The sequence below is a fragment of the Labrus bergylta genome, chromosome 7 (assembly GCF_963930695.1).
Source record: "Labrus bergylta chromosome 7, fLabBer1.1, whole genome shotgun sequence".
Lineage (NCBI taxonomy): Eukaryota > Metazoa > Chordata > Actinopteri > Labriformes > Labridae > Labrus > Labrus bergylta.
This window is the reverse complement of record NC_089201.1, coordinates 15,863,283-15,882,469: the sequence shown is the minus strand read 5'-3', so window position 1 is coordinate 15,882,469 and position 19,187 is coordinate 15,863,283. Positions and strand designations below refer to the sequence as shown.

The following is a 19,187-nucleotide window of genomic DNA, read 5'->3' as shown; positions in this document are numbered from 1 at the left end:
AGCCACCAATTTAGTTTGTGTCTTAGTTAAAGTCATTTTTTTCCCGATGATTTATACATACGGGAATGCATGGTCCTGCCCTCACGTAGTAGTACAACTTGGTGCATTCATGTGGTATCTGACAGATCGGGAAAAAGAGAGTCCCAGATGTATAATGCACATGGTTTGACCTGGGTTGCAGCGGTGAGACCATAGCGTGAGACGCAAAAACATCATGTTCGCTAAGATATCTCCGTTCTACATCGTTTTTGTTGTGTTTATAATGTTGCTTGATTAGTTATTTATCAGCCTTAAAATTGCCTAAATTAACTTCAGAGTCATGCCTAGTTTAGCCAAGATCAGCTAGATCATCAGGTCTAATTAAGATCTTAAAATGACAGGGAATCGTCATGTGCTATATTTTTAAAAAACTATATGTCATTACAGGCCAACCTGCTTAAGAAATGATGGAGACTGATCCAGACTGGGCATCATCTCTACATCTGGGCCAAAACAGACATTACGCAGACAAACATTGTGCCAGGCAGGGTAAACGCCAGCAGCAAAGGAGAAACAGCCTGCAAACAGCTGAGATGGATGCCTACCAGGCTGAAGAAATCAGCCTCACAATGAGGAGGAAGCACATGAAGCTGGAAGAAGGGACCAACTTCAGACTGAGAACTTTGCTCAGACGTGGAAAGTGGACACAGAGGAGGGCGACCCTGGAGAAAGTGGCCAGGAAAACACTCACAACACCAGACATAGCTTTTGCTCTTTTATCTTGTTACATAATAAAGTATACATAAAGACATTTCTGTATATGTGTTGTTCTTATTAGTTATCCATGATTTTTTTTGAACAGTATTTACCCATTTTAAAATGTAATCGGTTACCAAGTTTAATAGGTATTTTATTATTTTCACTTTCATTACCAGCATTTTATTTATTTGTTAAGCCATGTATTCTTTTCATACATGAACCCTGCCCTCCATAAATGTCACAAGGGATCCAAAAGATGCTGGAGATTCTTTTATTTTGAAATAGCAGCAACACTGGAGAACAGGTAAACATAAACAAAGTGCACAATCTGCGTTTGGTTATATGAAACAAGCTGCTGTAGTGTGTCGTTTTGAATAGTTCAGTTAACAGTAACATAATATAAATAGTAAGTAAGTATATATATTATGCTAGTTTGAACAGGGAGAACACACCCAGCTGTCATCTTCGGCTGGTGCATGCTAAATAAAGAAAGCAAACAAACCATAATCAGTCCCTCATTATACACACATAACATTATTTGGTAATTAAAGTCATTGCGTCCTATTCGTAAAATGTCCTTGGGCCTCAAGGGATTTATACTTCTTGAACTGGTCAAAAGTATACGTACTTATACCATACACAAGGTAATTTGTAATGCCCAGGTACGAGGTCGGAGGCAACGATGCCGGGTCAGTATTCAAACATCTTGCGGCCAGGTCGTAAGGATAGGATAGTACTTTAATGATCCCCAGAGGAGAAATTCGGGCGTTACAGCAGCACAAACAATAAAGCTCAAAAATACACATTAAACAGAAAATAAAAATAAAAATAAAAATAAAAATAAAAATAAAAACAGGGGGTATATACAGTATAAAATGAATGATGAAGTTAACTGGGGGGAATTGAGAATTGAGACAGTATTTGCAGAGAATGACAAGATAAAGTGACTTGGTATGATATATATCAATATCGTTGATTGACGCTAAATTCTCCAAATATGATATCTCCTCACAACGCTTTCTTCTTCTCCAGTTTGACAATTAAGTGATTCGATTGAATACATTTACTGTCCATGGTTATTTCTCTCTCTCTCTCTCTCTATTTTGTTGCTATATGGTGCCGACGTGACGTCACCAACTAAATAATGACGTGAGTGACAAAGACCGATTGCGTGCTCAAGTCGAAACAACAACTCGGAAACTCGGGGAAAAAATAGGTGCCCGACTTTGCCGACTGGGCGTCATATTAGTCATCACATGAGGGTCAAAATAATGTTGTAGTTGTTACAATATTCCGACTCTCCGAACTGTAATCACGGGAACGCACTGAAGTCGGAAGAAAGATCTCCCAACTCCAACCACCACCATCCGAGGAGCACATGAACGCAGCAACTACCCCCAGGCTTAATTGACAGCGCAGTTGCCCAATTAAAAGTTAGTATGAGACTCGTGACTGTTTAACGCCTCACTTTTGACCAATCGTGTTGAGGTTTCAACTGAAGGTGACCAATCCCAGCAAAGGGGTGGGCTCTCGTTCAAGAAGCGCGAACGGTTAAGGACAGACCGACGGCTACTGGAAAATGGCGAATATTGATTGTTGTGTGGACATTTTTGAGTTGTCTTGATACTTAAAAAGCTCGGGGTTTTGTTTTTTTTATTGTAAATTAGTCACTACAATTTTAATTAACGCCGAGGAATAACGGTGAGCGTTGTAATTTTCTATAACGTTGCGTCTTAGTAGTTACTGTAGCATGCTAACGGAGTAGCATAGCAACAAGAAATGACCGTAATGTAAGCAGATGTAAATGGCGCAGCTGTGCCCACAAACTGAACAACCTGCTGGACCAAATGTATGAATCTGGATACCTATAATCAAGTTAGTCATGTGTTCATGAATTGACATTGTGACACAGCGAATAGACGGCATGGCCTTAATGCTACACAACTTAGTTTTTGTTATTGACGTGGATTATGGACACCACAACTCAGGCGATCAACTGGACGTCAGGAATCATTTGTTGAAACGAGGAATATTGCAAATCCTGCTGCATTTTAGCTGCAAATACGGGTTAGACAAAGTGCGATGGGGATATAAATTCTTTCAGTCCAGGGCTGGCCGTAACGCCAGGCTAATCTCAAGGGGATCCGACTTCAAGGAGCTCCGCCACAAATCGTTTGAGGACTTTGAAATCGAGTTTGAATCCAAGTTTGACCTGAAGGATAAACAGTGCCTCTCTCAGCAGAGGCAGAAATCAAGTCAGTCTGCCTCCGTTCAAAATGCACTCAAAGAAACCCTGCTGGACTTCCAGTGGGACAGACCAGACATCACCTCCCCTACTAAGCTGTCCCTAAGGCCCAGGAAGTCGAGCCGTGCTGGGAAGTCCAGTGTTTCACAGGAGGATGATGTTTCAAACAACGGGAATAATATGGTGTTTATTGTCTCGGAGTGTCCACGCTCCAGGACGCAGCTTGTGGACTACCTTAGTCTGGGACAACACGACCTGAACACAGATGTGACAGAGCACATCATATCTAAGGGCCTTCATGACATGCTGGTTCAGAAACAGGCCATGCTGCACTGGATTGACAGTAGCTCACACGTACAGGTGAGTAGAAGACATGGGACACAATTTTGCACCTAAAGAGCCTTTCAAAAATCAAAATAGTAATAGTGTTGTTGTATTTGTAAAAGTGACCTTGAGTGTTTTGAAAGGCGCCTTTAAAACCTGTATTATTATTATTTTCGTTTTTTGGGGGACCAGCATCAGTTCAAGATGAACATGCCCGATAGTTTAGTTCAGTTTATTTGACAGGACCATGCACAACACAACTGTTGTTCTGTGTTTTAAAATCTGCATGGTCAAGGCATCTACGGAAATTCCTCTCTGTGTTTTAATGATGTAAGAAACTTTGATTTATTTGTCTTATTGCAGGTCTTGAGGATTGAGGATCACCTCGGCTTTGACAAGCTGTCTGAGGTCTTGGCCCAGGCAGGGGGCAGAGTGATCCCTGTGGTCGCGCTGCTGAACCTGTGTGGCTCTCAAAAGTCAAACTCAACCTTCAGGAGTGACACCTTTACATTCAAGTCAAGCTTTGGATACCTGCTTTCCTCTGAGAGGCTATACCGCCTGACTTTTCCTGTCGTAGGTGGTGTTCTGCAGTGGGAGCAAGGTAGGTAACAATGAGTTAAGTTAATCTCTGTAAGCAGAGAGCTGCACATAAGTGGACAATCTGTAGATGAGGAGCAAGACTTCTGGTGTTGGAAGTGATCTGGTTTACATTTTTTAGTCAGAGTAGTGTGTTAAATCCAGTTTCAGATCTGTATGTGGAAACGGTTCAAAACTGAAAATCAGGAGATATTAAACTGTGCATCCTTATTGTCGTAATATGAATCTGCTCATATAAAACAACAGACAGATGACGAGAAAGGGCTTTCATATAAATACAGTGTTCAAAAAGAAAAAAAATACTAAAGACACCTAAGGGCCAAACAACGACACAAGCTGCATTAAAGACGAGAGGAAAATTAAGCATATCAAATGTCAAGAAAATAATGGACTCCTTTTATTCATATAATTTTTTTCTTGACCTCACCAGGGGATGTGTCACAGAGCTGTGGGATCATGCTGGAACCAGTGTCTTGCAGACAGAGGCTTCTGCCAGAGACGGTGCAAGTGTGCCTAAAAGGAGTGCTGCAGGGCTGGGATGCCTCGTCACTGGCGCTGACATCTACAGAGTCATGGGTGCTTCAGTGCTCGGGGAGTAGTGATCATGAAGCTGCTGCCCTCCAGCATCTCCTGATGGAACTGTCTTCTTGTGGCCTGCATGTGGTGAGACATCTAAACACTATGCTCTTTCACACAAGACTCAAACACATGAATGCTGATCTTAGACTTAAAAAAAAATCTGATTTCAACACTTCTACACTCCTTTTAAAAGCTGTTAATGAACTGGATGAACTTGTAATATATTATTTTTTATATAGGTGTTTGTCAAATTATTGGAGGGTCATTTAGAACATAAACCAACCATAAGAAAGCTGAATCTTCTAATTAAACTCACTTTTTGAAAATCATCTTAGGGTGCACTCACACTACGCTTGTATCCTCTCTATCTTGCTAAAGCCCCCGTTTGCCTGCACTCACTCTGCTCCAGCAACTTTACTGATTATGTGGCTTATTTTGAGTCATTTTGGTCAGAGTCAGCCAGTACACTCTGTGTGATTTCTTGATATTGCAAGTCGGGGATCGATCATACTTCATGTCCATGTTGCCAGCCGGTAGTTGTGCTTGTGCCTAAGCAACTGTACCGTGCCGAAGCTCACCTCTTCCATCTGTGCCAGAGCCAAGGAAGTGTACCGTGCCTGAGCACAGAACGGAGAGCTCACTAGTCGAACAAACTGGACTTTGGGGGTCAAACTTGCTTGGGCCTGGTATGGGTTACAATTTCTGTGCCAATTGACTGATTGACATCTCCTGTTTTCCCTCTCGTCTTTAAATGTCCCTTGCAGCTCTCTGAGGTGAATGACGGCAGCCTGGTGTGCTCGGCTGTCCTCTCTCCCTTGTCACACTCTACAGCTCTGCTCACTGTGATCCAGTCAGGATTCACTCAGCACGAGCAGTTCCCTACTGCTGAAAACATTTCCCCAGCCACAGATGAAACCTCGGCTGAACTGCCAGAAGTCGTGAGCAGTGTCTTGGGAGTCGTGTATGACATCATGGAGGAGGACAGTGACAGTTTGGATGGTGAGGAAAGAATATTTAGTTTCAAAACAATCAACCAAAATGAAAGTGTGTATATATATATTTTTTTATTTTATTTATTGCTGATTTCAGGATGGCTGTAGCAGTTAGAACTCTTAGATCTGTTAGATTGCTGGCTCATTGATTATTTTTTGTTGTATTATTTTTCAGACACATCAAAGCATCATCAAGTTCCTGAATGGGCTCAGCAGGAAGTCAACCACTGTCCGCTTACAACAGGCGTGTTGGAGAGTTGGTTCCCTCAGTCCGACCAGGCAGGAGTGAGTTCCCATTTAATGGAATCAATGAGGTAAGGACAAATTCAAATAGTTTCTTTAAAGACCCCTTGAAAAGGTAACGGGTAGCAGTTAAAATTCTTTCAATGTTCAGGTTGCTTCATGCAGTTCCAGAGCAGAAGGAAGAGGAGGAGTCTGTCCTACAGCAGGAGCTGGTCAGTGGTTTGGCTGAGTTGTATCAGACATCCAGAGGGACAGGAGGCAAGAGGGGCAAGAAACGTGAGAAAACTTTTTTTCACCACACATTTAAGGGTTTCTGTAAATATATAGGATATTGGGAATTAAAAATTGCCTTCTTTTTTTTTTGAGTTCAGGAAGAAAGCTCTTCATCTTCCAGGACATCAAATCAGGATTTTTTTTAAAAGCCACACAAAACATTTCCTTTGTCACATCCTGTCTTTGATCTGCAGGTGGCACCCAGCGCACTCCGGTGAAACAGAAGATGAAGACCATGAGCCGCTCCCTGCAGATGCTGAATGTTGCGCGGCTGAATGTCAAAGCTCAGAAGAACCAGGCAGAATCTGAGCCACCAGGGCCTGAGGGCAGGGGAGCAGAGAGACAGGGGAAGAGACGTTCAAGTGACAGGAACAAGTCTGAAGGAGCGAAAACCATCAGTAGGTTTCACTTTGGAAACTTGATTCACTCTTTCACTGTAAGAAAAAGTGAGTAAGCACCTTGTCAGTCTCTACTTTTGATGTAATAACAAACTGGGTTATGTGTCACCTGTCTTTGCCAGGTTTCACCAGTGAGGCAGAGCTTCTGTCCCACCTGAAGTCCAGTTACGAGAGGACTGTGGCAGAGAGAGACATGTCCCTCCTTACTGGTGTCCAGCAGCTCCTGTTTGCTGTGAAAACCTTCCTGGGGGTCGATTCAGACCTGAAGGTGAGACACACAATGGCTTTAAATGTGTTTAGAATTTCAGACCTGAACCCCTTTAATCTTGTTGCACATTTTTAGACCAATCTCTGACTTTCGGTTGTCAGAGATTTACATGCCCACAGAGTTGAATATATATGCACAAAAAAATTCTGAAGCGGTAAAGAATTGAGTTCTTCTCTTAGAGTGCACAAAAGTCCAAGTGGTGTGATTAATTTGCTCCTCTGAAATATTCTTTCCAGATAAAGACCTCCCAGTCTGTCCAGCAGCATCTCCTCAAGACCAGCAAATCAATCAGGCAGGAATACGGCTCTGCTGGTGATGTGGACAGCAAAGTCAGAGAGTGAGTGCTTTATTTCCCTTTTTAAACTCCACTCAGGAACCAGCCACTGAAACACTACACTGTGGTTATACTGGCTCTAGCCCAGGTGTGAAATGTATACATCATCACACATCTGTTTGTGGCTGCTCTTTGCCATTTCTCCTTGATTTTTAAAGTTATTCTATTCTTAATTTAAGTTTTATAAGGTAGTAATAACTCAGGGTTTCTCCTCTAGGTGTCAGATCCAGGTGCTGCTGAGACTGGAGTTGTGCAGACTGTTTTCCTCAGAGCAGTCAGACTCACTGGATGCTGATCAGATGGCAGAGGAGGTGAGACGCTTACTATTGTTCAGTAGATTTTTCTGTACTAACTTCCGGTGTTTCCACGGCAACGATAAACATTTTGTGTATGTCATGGCGACTCCCAGGAATGACACAGGGCGTTACAACTTGAAACTTTAAAATTAAGGACTTCTCTGGCTTTGGTAACTGTTGGAAATATTGAGGATAACGTAGGAACTAAAGAATAATATATAACACAGGTTGAGTCAATTTTTAATTAATTTAGATATTTTTGTGTACATTTTTCTTAGATACTAAAAATTAAGTACTGTGAAAGTTTTAGGTGTTTCTATTGAATATTTTTAAGTCATGTTGGTCTCTTGCAAAAATGACAAAGTAAGTTTGACTCTTTGTTTTTCTCAGGTGGCTGAAATGCTCAGGATAATCTCCTTGAACAAAGATCCTGTTTGCATGACAAGGTTCCTTCAAGATGAGGTCCTCCCAGGGTGAGTGTTTGGCTTTTTGTATCCCCTAAAAGAATATAAGTGTATGAGCAAAATAATAGCTGGTGTTTTGTTTAAAAGGCTCTCAGGGGTTGATTGACGGTTAACTCTATATAAAGTAGGAACCTTTAAGACTGGTCAGGTGTTCTACCCGGAAGGGGAGACAGGTTTTTTTGACCATTAAGAAGTTCCTGTAAGAGTTACAAGCTGGTGTTTTTTGGTATGGAAATACAGACATGTGGAGCCAATGGAAGTAAAATAAACAAATGGCATTTAGAACAATGCAGTTTGACTTGGACTTTCATTCATCGCCAAGGTAATGTGTAGCGCGTCAATTAGATAGTCCAGGCCTAAAGCTTCGGCTTAGCTGCTAGAATCTTGAGTGCTCTTATCTTGTTGTCTAATACACTCCTGCTTCTTTTTCACCATAAATGCTCATGTGTTGAAACAAAACTGATGACAAAAAGCATGTTGCACACCAGCTTTGTGTGTCAGAGTTTCCATAAAGAATTCTAATGTTCTCATCCTTTATTGCTCAAATCTAAATGTATTCCTCTTGTGCTGCGGCAGGTTTCTGACTGCCATTCCCAGAGTTCTTGCAGACATCTACCACAGTCTGGGCAATCAGCTCCCTGAGGCTTTGGTGGCCGTTCTGCCTGCTGACTTCTTCAGCGACGAGTCCGTTGCCAAAGACAGTGTTTCCCCTTCAGCCTCCTCGCCTGCCCTCTCCAGCGTGGCTTCAGATGGCAGAGATCGCCTGCAGGACCTACGGAATCGCTCAGCCAGCAAAAGGAGGTGAGAGGAGGCTGAATGTGTTCTTCAGATATGCATGGACAATCAGGACGTGCTTGAAGTTAAAATAGTTGTTTTTTTGTTTAAGCAATGACAGATTTATTCCCAGAATTTTAAGTGTTTTTTGTGTTTTTTTCTCGTCTTTTTTAGGAGTGGGATGCTGACTCGTCATCGCAGCATGACTGAATCATCACAAAGTCTGCGCCAAATAGAGATGCCCAAAAAAAACACAAGAGCTGTAAGATGAACAATTTTCACCACTTATATCTAGATTAGATTGAAATAAACTGGGATCAAATACTGTTTATCTTTTTATATATATCTCAAATTGTTTAGTTTGAATCTGCATAGAGAGAGAAGTCAACTTTAAAATAACTTCTTATTGTCTAATTTCTTGAATACTAACTGGCATGATGGACCTTGCACATACAATGTTGTCACAGTTATTTTCGCCGAGTCATCATCATTACTTAACCTGCTTTTTGTGCTTTAATTAGTCCAAGTCAAAGACCTTTGTTGCTCTGGAGAAACCTGTCGCAGAACCACAACCTCCGAAACAACAAGAGACACAAGGTATGCTCCTTCCTTCTCCGTCTAACTTGATCACATCAGACACAAGTTTCAAACCAAATCTTACGTCTGTCTTTTAATTAAAAATTAAGCTAAACATGCTTATGGTAGATCTGCGGCATTCTTACTAACTGTATTCAAGCTGGCTCTGTTTCCTTCTTTTTTCACAAACACGCTAACTATAAACTCTATTAAACCCTCGGGGGTAGGGGGGGGACTGTTTCATACTCTGATCATCAATTTTAAAATCAGTTACACCTAATGTACTCTTTTGACACTATGACATTAGTGTGGAGACAAAGGACTAATGAAGCATTATGATATGAGAGTCCTAAATCCAGATCTTGTTTTTGATGTCCACAGAGGTGACAAAGGTGAGAAGAAACCTGTTTAACCAAGAGGTCGTTTCCCCGTCGAAGAAAGCCAAGCTGCCGAGGAGCCAGTCTGTGTCCGCTGTGGAGGGATTGAAACGCAAACGATCTCAAGAATCTGATGGTAATCACTTCATCATCACAAATTAACTGAGACAAAGATTTTCATTTTGAGCAGATAACGGAGAAGCTTTTGACTTTAGCATGCTAACCTAATATTCAGATTTCCATGGTTTGGTTGACAATTGGAAGAAAAAGAAGTTTCTTCTTTTTTTTGAGAGGGAGATATCTAGGAGTTTGTTGCCCTGAAGAATCCAGAATCTAATCTTTAATGACATTATTCCTTTTTCAGAGAGGCACAAGCTCCTGACAAAGACGGTCTGTGAAACACCACACCACAAGCAGGTGTCCAACCGCCTCCTCTACCGGCAGAAAATGGGAAGGTATGGATCATAAAATCCTCAGTTTGTCTTATTTGAGATCTATTCTGGTGTTTCTTCAAATCCTTTTTGATTATATCTACAATATCATTTAGAAAAATTTAGAAAAAAGTTACAAGATTATTTTTTATTTATTATGTTTTCAGGAGATCTGTCCCAACTGAGGACTGCATCGTGGAAGAGTCACCTGTGAAACCAGCAGAAGGTATTTTTTACTGATAATTACTCCCTCTCATACACACAATATATTACTTATATATATAATGCAGTGTTTCCCCTACCATTATATTGCCCCCACCCCCCTGAAGATTTATATTTGGGCTTTTTGTGCCTTTATTGTAGGGATAGGATAGTGGATAGAGTCGGAAATCAGGGAAAGAAGTAATTTAAGGATACCTTTCCGATAAAAAAGGACATCTGTCAAAAGTAACACCAAGATTTCTTGAAGTGTTTGTATCGTTGTGTCGGCATGTCGGCTTGTCCCCCCCCCATGCTGTAAATCTAGGGGAAACACTGTAATGTATTATAATGTTGTCTCTCTTTTTTTTTTTTGACTTTGTATCAGACCTCAGAAGGAGCCCGAGGATCAAGAAGTTTGCCAGAAGAAATTCCAACACCTTCTACTCAAGCTCTCAGCCTCGCTCACGTAACCTCGACAGAGCTCTGTCTGTATCCCAGCTAACGCTCAGCGACAGCAAAACCAGCGGGCTGAAGGTTAAATCTGTCCGGTCTCCCATGCGTCTGCTTTTTGGCGCTGCTGTATCCCCCAGTCGTTCCTCTGACCTGTTGCGTGCAACCAGATCCACAAGGTCAAGACTGTTCACAGACTCGAGCGTCTTTGAGGTCAGTTTTCCTTTTCAATGACGGGTTTTACCGAAACATGATATGCAATGGTTGCTGTTTTACACCTGAAAAGAAGATTTATAATACCTAGCTGAATATAGAGTACAATGATTTTCTGTGACAAATTCTTGAAAAGATGGATTCTGTTTTATTGAATTGTTTTACTGCACATCATTTTGATTTCACAAAGCTGCCTTACATGCAACTTTTATCAGATGTTGTTTTGTAATACTTGTAAAATTAATTTGTAAAGATATCCGTTGAATGCAGGTCTTCTCTATTCATTGATAATCCTACTGACCAAATATTCTTAACTTCCCCTTCTCTGAGTGAAGGGGATCACGATTGGTGAGTTGTGCCGGGAAATAGTTGTTTGCGCCGAAATATCGCTGACACAAGCTGCTGTCATGAGACTGCCTCCCTTTGGTGGTTTTTTGGAAACAACCCAGGTGTAGACCCAGAGTGTGCTGGAGGGATTATGTATCTCTCTTGACAGCTGTACTTAACATCTTAAACGATATAAAAAATGACATTACACATCTGGTGCCAAACAGAAAGCTTAATAGACAAATTAATGAAATCATAACATTGTTGTTTGTTTTAGAGTCCAAATAAAACGCCAACAAAGTCACCTGGCAAACATGGGAGAGCGGGCCATGGAACTCCCAGAACACCAACGACCCCTCGAACCACAGGGAGCCCCAAAACCCCTCCTACATCCAGGCTGTGTGTTTCCTCTGTGGTCGAGAGCCCTGCAGCAGGCAGCTCAGGTATGTCTCTGAGAGGAAGTCCCTTCAGATCTCCAGCCAGAAAGACTCTTGTGGTAGAGACCCCGACTAAGCAGAGCCCCATGAGGAGCCCTCTGAAGGGGATCCTAAGGACTCCAGTCAAGGCTTTAGTCGACTCTGGATTACAAATGCCCAGTAGCCCAATGTCCAGGACTCCCAAGAAGAGCGTCACATGGTCTCCTTCCCCTCAAAAGCGTAGATTGGCAGTGAAAGGCAGTCTTTTCAAGGTACCCGAGTCCCCTCACTTTGCATCCCGGACTTCTCCCAGACTGATGAATACATCCAACAAGTTCAGCAGTCCTGTCAGAAGCACATACACTAAAAGAGACATTTTCAAAACCCCAGAAAAGACTCAAGTTAGCCTTGAAAGGGTGTCTCAAAATGAGAATGTTGCTGTTTCACCGCAGGAAAAACATCAGCGGTTGTCAGAAAGACTTCAGAACATGAAAACACCTGAAAGTGCCACACTACTGAAAGTGCCTCCCCCACCTTCACAATCCCCAACCCTTCTAGACCACTATCGATCACCTAAACCAAACACCAGGAGCCAAGCTAAGACTCCAAGTCCTACTTCTCAAAGGATTACTCGCTCTGGACAAACGCCAGTCAAAAGTTTGAACATTGCCTCTCCATGTAAGCTGCTCTCGACACCACCAGGAGGTGCTGCTGCTTCAGAAGGATCAGAAACTTCAGAAAAGTCTCCAGTAAAGTCACAGATGAGAAAAAGATCTAGTCAGGGTGCTAGAACCACCAGACAAAGCTTGAGATCCAATTCTGGTGAAAATGTTCCTCTCAAACTGAACACAAAATCTTCTGAGAACTGTGACTCTGTGGAAAAGAATGTGCAGTCTGATTCAAAAGAAGTGGTGCATGCTGAATCTTCCCAAGCTTCTGAAACTGAATCTAGTCCACATTCAGATTCACAGCAGCCCGAGTCGTCATGTTTTAACTCTGTATCCACAGATGATGAAAGTTTGGATATTGTAGATGCAGCCGTTGTAAAAACCCAGTTTAGTGGAGGTCTGAAGATGAACATCAGCTTTTCCCGCAAGCCTTCAAAGTCTGGGGAAGATTTTCTGGAAGGAGCAGTTTCTCCTAAACAGTGCTTGCTTAACCAGGGCACCCCCAGCCGGAGCTACGGCTTCCGGCAGACCCCCGACCGCCAACAGAGGGAGGCTGCTGCTCGCCTGGGTTACGGCAATGACTGCCCTCGATTTTCAACCCCAAGAGCTCCAGCAAAAGGTCATCGAAAGGTCGCTGGCACTCCAAACCCTTTGACCTACCAAGTAGAAATGGAAATGCAAACATCAGGAATTCCAAAACTCAAATTCAAACGTACAGATTCCATGAATGCAGGTGACACGGCCTCAAATGCATGTCCTCAACCTGGAGCTTGGAGCCCTCTAGTTGTTCTGAAACCCTGTCAGCTAGAAAGCCCCTTAGCTTTGTTCTCCAAGCACAGAGACCCTGGATGTGTCTCCCCATCCATCTGCTCTCATGTCACCCCCGCTAAGAGCACGCCTGGAAAAGGTGGAAGTGTCCAAACATACATCTGCCAATCATACACCCCCACACATCATCCTACGGGAACAGTGTCTCCAGTGGCTTTTTCAGAGATCATCCCCCTGACCCCTTCACCTCAGAGCGTAGGGAAGATGACCCCGGACAACCTGAACAGCTGGCCTCGCAGGAAGAGAGCTCAGGTTGGAGTGGTTGGAGGTAAAGATCGTTGCCTGAAGGGGGAGCCGCTGCTGGCGGAGTTGCTGGAGGAAGCTGAGCTGGGAGTTAGCAGACTGCAGGACATTGAGGACACAGATGAGCCCTCCAACATCAAAGCTGATATCTTAGCTTTGACTTCAAAACAATCGCCGTCAGTAGCAGCGGATGTAGATGTAGCACCTCTTTCTCAGCTGGAGGACCTGTACTGGATGGAGAAGCTGGCACAAGAAGCTGACTGTGCTGATCGTCAGAGAGCAGACGAAGAAATGATCTGGGGGCCTGAAAATGAAGAAGCCAAATCAGGTAAGATGTGGTTGAACACTCCTGTTACAAAATGTTCAAGTTCTGGATTACAGATTACTTTTTATAACTGGATGCAAAATGATGCAGAGATACATCTTTATCCTTTTTATCATGTGATATGATTTCCCTCTCGCTGGTACCAAATCCAAATATTTTGGTTTAAAGAAATATTTAGCTCCATACACAATTACCTTTCTAGTCTTCCCGTCATTACTTCATGATTCCTCACAGTGGTGAGCACATAAACGAGGGGAACATAACGAGAACTTAATTTGCCAAAGAAGAAGAGGGGGCAATGTTGTACAGCGTAGATGAAGCGTGATAAGTAAAACTGACACTAAATTGAGATAAATAAATATGTTAATCCTGCACTTTATCTTTTAGGGGTATTTTATATTCTTCAGTTAATCCGATATGGTGATGTTTCATTAATTGATTGTGTTGTAGTTGATCAACTATCGCTGTATCGTAACATTTCCGTTATAGTTGGCCATTAATCAAGTGTTGTCTTCCTGGCCAATCCCACCCCTAATAATCACCCCATATCGTCATAAATGAATATTTACAGATTATGTTCTTCTGGTTAACACTATTCAAGATTGAAATTTGAATTCCTGCTTTTTCTACATTTTGACAGTGGCGACTCCTCCCAGCTCGAAAGCGAGGAAGCCAGTGACAGCTAGTGGGATTCTGGCCCTCACTCACTCCCCATTATTGTTCAAGGGCAAAGCAGGCTCTGCTAGCAAGAGAACGCCCATTTTTAAAGGTAAGATGTAGTGCTCTTTAGTCCCTGAGGGAATGAGTTGATAAACAGCAAAATGCATCTCTTTATGATGTTTGCTTTTGCTTAAGTATCTGATACCAGAACGCTAAGAGAGATCCTGGGTAAGTTCACACCTACAGGCCTCGAGTGAAACTGTAGCCCTCAAATATCACGCCGTCTTGGAATCAATACGAGTGTACGAAGACATGATGACGGAGGAGCTTACTACGGCACGTTTGTAGGGGAACAAAGCAGTCTGAAAAGGGCAATCCTAATAGCCAAAAGCAAACAAACAATCTGTTAAATTCAATGATTTTCACATTCATCACTTAACAACGATGTCCTTCACTTTGTAGATGAGGCTTCATCGGGGAGGGAGGTGGACTGTGTGGAGCTCTCTCCCTTAGGTCAGCCAATCAGACGCTCGAACACAGGGAGGCCCTACAGCAGGAAGAGACTGCTCCACTGACCAGGAGACCATCTTTGTCCATTCATGGTGTGACTGTGAAGTTGTTGGTCTTTCTTAGCCACATTTCTTCAGATGTGCCATCAAAAAAGAGCTGCAGAAAGAATGTGGCGTTCCAAGCAGCACTTTTAGCGCGTTGTAAGAAGAACAGTGCCTCCTTCAGGCTCCTCCACCAACTCTTTGACCCCAACATTCACTGTTCTAACTTTTAGTTTGAGTCTGGACATTTTAAGATTAAAGGTGTAGCACTGAGTTGAAAAACTATTCAGTAGGAAGGATTTTATCATTTCATTTGTGCAAAGGTCTCTCCGAGGCGCAGAATTATGTCTTCCTTGTTTTTCAAACTTCAAATCAGCCTTTTAACAATCAAGTCTGAAGCCTCAATGTGTTGACATAAATACTTTTAATGTTTATTTATTAGTTTGTTCGTGTCATAAAGTTGCTTTTAAGTAAAAGGGAAGGTCTAACGACTGAGTCGTATTGTAAATATGTTATGTTGCCAAAGTTTTATGTAAATAAATATCAGTTTTCTGAATTAAGTCAATGAAAATGTTATTTTTTTATTCTGCTTTGTCAATCAATCAATCAATCAATATTTGTTCGAGCAGAATTAAGATGGTGGCTTGTTGGTGTGAAGGAAGGCACCGACACAAGAATCACGATCTCTGCATTTAATTTCTGCAGCAAAAGAGAACACAAAAGTCACACACGGGGCAATGGTGTGGTCTCTCTCCCCATCACAGAAGCATTCCCATTGAGCTGTTGTTTTGTTTTTTGTTTTTTAAATGGAAGTGAAAAGGAAAACCTCTTCACTTCATTGTCAGACTTCAGTTTGAGTCTGAAGTTATTGAAATGCCTGCAAAAGAAAGGAAACCTGATACTTCTGTCATGGAATAACCTACCTGTTCAAAGGTCACTGCTATAAAGGTTTACAACTCTTCATGTATGTAGGTGCTACATTAATGATTGTTATACACGGGATATTGCATTTTCGTAGCAGCTGATAACCCCTCGATCAAACCTACTTACTGTGATCCAATCAGGAAGTTTGATTTTATTATTTCAACAGAGCTGCACCTCGTTTTGGTCATGTATTATTACTTCACTGAGACGAGCTTTCATCAGGCTCCTGGTGTTTCTATAAAATCAGATACAGTTCAGTACAGCCCTTTATTGTCCCTGGAAGGAGACATTTGATTTACAGCAGTGGACAAAAACATGCTTTAAAGAGGATTCATTTCACCAGGAACATATGAAAGTTTGTAACTGTTGGTCTTAGCCCCGGTCATTCTACATAGGAATCTACATAAGATGTTCACGTTTTTGATGTTGTGACCGAACAGCTGCTTTCAAATCCCAGTACCGAGGTCTTTACTGTGAATTGGCTTTGATGTTTGTACTACTGTAATGTACTGTACTCCCAGCAGCCTCAGTCAGACCTTCCCCTACAACCTGCAGCTGCTAACACAAGGTTGACCTTTCCCTCTATGTCCTTTTGATTCAGATTCCCATTTCTTTAATGGAATGATTTGACTGTATTCACGGTAAGTAGACCAGCTTCTCGATAACACACCCTGATAAAACATTCATGATCCTCATCTTAGATGCACATTACTTCTAAAGCATGATCTTGATAATAGTTTGGAAGTAAATTGTAGTTTATTTACCTTCTGAATAAACTGTAATGTTGTCCACATAAATTAAAGCCAGGTCCGTAGCATGTGATGTAATTATTTGAGCAGTTCAGGCTGTATGAATGACTTGGTTTCATTATGGCAGGTTGTTGAGGATAAGCAGAGAAGTAAGACATTGTTTGTTTAAATACATCCTGTGTGTCGCAAACTAATTCCATGTCCTGCAGAAATACAAAGTGAACTTTGATCCCTGAAGTGTATGCCCTCGATTCCCTCCTTAATAATCCACAGATTACTGAATTACTCTCAATAAGGAGCTCAGACTCTGAAACTACAACAGTGTGACCTCTGTGTAGTTTTTGACAGAGAAGAGAAAGACGGCTCGCTCACTGCAGGGCTCCAATATTCCAGAAGATGTATCTCACCCAGGGAGACGATGAGTCTGATGAAGAGCAGCCTCCCTGGGGAAATGCATGACTTCTGCTCAACTTTGCACCTATTTGGTTTGGATGTGCGTGTTTTCCTGATTGTTGTGCAGTTTCTAAAACAGAACATGTCAAGTGGTCAGGTTTGATGTACTTTTAATAATTGCAGTACTCTTTGTTTTCAGAGCAGTTTTTGAAATCCAAGTTCAAAGGGCTTCACAAAGCAGGGAAAGAGAACTCACACGTCTTAAAAGTTAAAAGAAAATTAGAGTAAAATCAGGAGGCTCTCATAAAATGATGTTCAATGAAGGGACTCACTACAGAAGCTCTAAGAGGACATGCAGCCACATGTTGTATTTGCTCCATTTTCCCTTGATAACAAGTCATTTCTGCTTCTTTCCTTGAGATCTAGATGTATTGATCCGTTGTTGACACACAAACTAAACTAAACTTTTTTTTTGCTCTTACCAATTTTTGCTTCTATATTTTACTCATGACAATTCGGAGGCATATGTGATATGTGGGGGGTTTGATGCCTTGCTCAAGGGACCCACGGCAGTGCTCAAGAAGGGAACCCGTACCTCTCCAGCTACCAGACCAATGATTCCAGATTTGGTCCACCCGAGGACTTGAACTGGTGACTGAGAAACTGCCGATAAAAACATCTAAATGCTGTTTTAAGGATCCTTTACTTTTGGCATTTGAAGTTTAATTTGTCACTGACTTCTCCTGGTAAGTATTCAACTTAAAGGTCACATATTGTGACCTTTAATTATGTTTTTCAAATACTGGTGTCCCTAGTCTGTCTACAAATCCTCTGTTTATGAACGAAGTCCATCCTCTCCGTCTTTTGTCCTGCTCCACTTTTCAGAAAATGTGTGCTCAAACAGGCCGTTTGGAGATTTTCCCTCTGTGACATCACAAAGGGCAGTAACCCCTCCCCCAGGTGGGTGACACCCCCCCAGCTGTTTGTTCTTTTCTCATCCAACGCCACCCAAGCCCTTCAAGAGAGGGGCGTGGTCAGACAGCTCATTTACATATTTAAAACTACAGACACAGAAACAGCCTGTTCTGAGCAGGGCTGAAATAGAGGGGTTTGTAGACATGATCAAATACAGGATCAGAGTGGATTTAGAACAAGAAACTTTACAGACATGTTTTGGAGAGCTCTGAGACTTATTTAAACTGGTTGATGGGGAGAATATGTGACATTTAAGAAGAGACCAGAGTTTATCTCCCACTACTGCAAAAAGTCTGAATAAATTGGAAATCTGATATCAGGTGTGTGGTACTGGACTTAAGGTTCAAGGTTTTCTTCTATTAAGAATCACGTAAAAAATATATATATATATACACAGTATATGTCCTGCCAGAGAAATGTAGACCCACTGTTTTACCAAATATATATTGCCTACAAATATATCTACACTGGAGTTAATTTGGCAGATTATATAATTCATCCTTTTCGTCTTTGTGTTACCTTGAGTGATCTGCAATTGAGTGCCCCCACTTACCACTTCAACCTACTCTAGTGAAGTCACATCAGCCATGAGGCGTCGTTATAAGGAAGTGGCAGCATTTTTTTTATGGTGTGAATGACTGTACTCACCTTGTGATAACTTTAAATGCAGCGGAAAAAATCTCTGAGCTTGGCCTGTTTTTATTAAAAAGAGTGACTGCAATGTTTGTGTTTTTGGAGACTGCGGAGGGACCTAGCAGCTTGATGTGAAACCTGTCAGTGCTTCACCCTCCTTCACTGATGTCCTCTAAGTATTCGTATTCACACCACGCACTTCTCCACAACTGTGAAGTTAGGGGAAATAAGCTACGTGACTTCCGGTTTGTGGGAAATTTCCAAATAAAAGCCTCAGTGATCACCGTTTTGTGTAAAAGTAAAGTGGAAAAATGGGAAACAGCTTACTTTGATTATTCAAACCTTTGTCTTTAAGCCTCTATAATTCTCTCTCTCGAAACAGACTGGACATCAACTCCAAATGATGCATAACATTTAAAAAGGGAACTGCTCAGTTAACATTTCAGATTTTGTCTTTGTGCTCTTTTCAATTATGTGTGGCTTTTCAATGTTTTACAAAATAAATATATTGCAGCTATAAAACACTCTGATGGCAGAGGCTGCGCTGTAAAGTGTCAATCAGTAGTAACTGACCCATTCATATAGCCGACACATCGGACATGTTGCTGGAGAAGCTGGAGCCCCCGATCTTCCAGTTGAGATGAATGACTCAAAGTCACAGCCATCCCAGTGTGCCTTTTACTGATGTACTCTAAACCACTGGTTCTCAACTGGTGGGTCAG

The 19,187-nt window shown here is 41.9% G+C and overlaps 1 protein-coding gene across 1 annotated transcript; it reads left to right on the top strand.

Moving 5' to 3' along the window:
- Nucleotides 1-2,278: 2,278 nt before the first annotated feature.
- On the top strand, nt 2,279-15,351 carry ticrr (TopBP1-interacting, checkpoint, and replication regulator). Its single transcript, XM_029277832.2, has 21 exons — nt 2,279-3,343; nt 3,671-3,908; nt 4,335-4,567; nt 5,248-5,482; nt 5,651-5,789; nt 5,870-5,994; nt 6,186-6,389; nt 6,512-6,657; nt 6,894-6,994; nt 7,209-7,302; nt 7,678-7,760; nt 8,328-8,552; nt 8,700-8,787; nt 9,047-9,122; nt 9,483-9,614; nt 9,843-9,933; nt 10,077-10,135; nt 10,496-10,773; nt 11,378-13,583; nt 14,221-14,349; nt 14,703-15,351. Exons 1-21 carry the CDS (start codon nt 2,663-2,665, stop codon nt 14,813-14,815), a joined length of 5,676 nt encoding a protein of 1,891 aa, XP_029133665.2. The 5' UTR covers nt 2,279-2,662; the 3' UTR covers nt 14,816-15,351.
- Nucleotides 15,352-19,187: the final 3,836 nt, after the last annotated feature.

What these genes read in the sequence shown, in the direction of transcription:
- ticrr (XM_029277832.2), top strand. Translation starts at nt 2,663, where the DNA reads ATGGCCTTAATGCTACACAACTTAGTTTTTGTTATTGACGTGGATTAT. An exon ending in ACGATCTCAAGAATCTGATG is followed by an intron (nt 9,615 to 9,842) that starts GTAATCACTTCA and finishes TTCCTTTTTCAG; the next exon opens with AGAGGCACAAGCTCCTGACA. An exon ending in ACCTGTGAAACCAGCAGAAG is followed by an intron (nt 10,136 to 10,495) that starts GTATTTTTTACT and finishes ACTTTGTATCAG; the next exon opens with ACCTCAGAAGGAGCCCGAGG.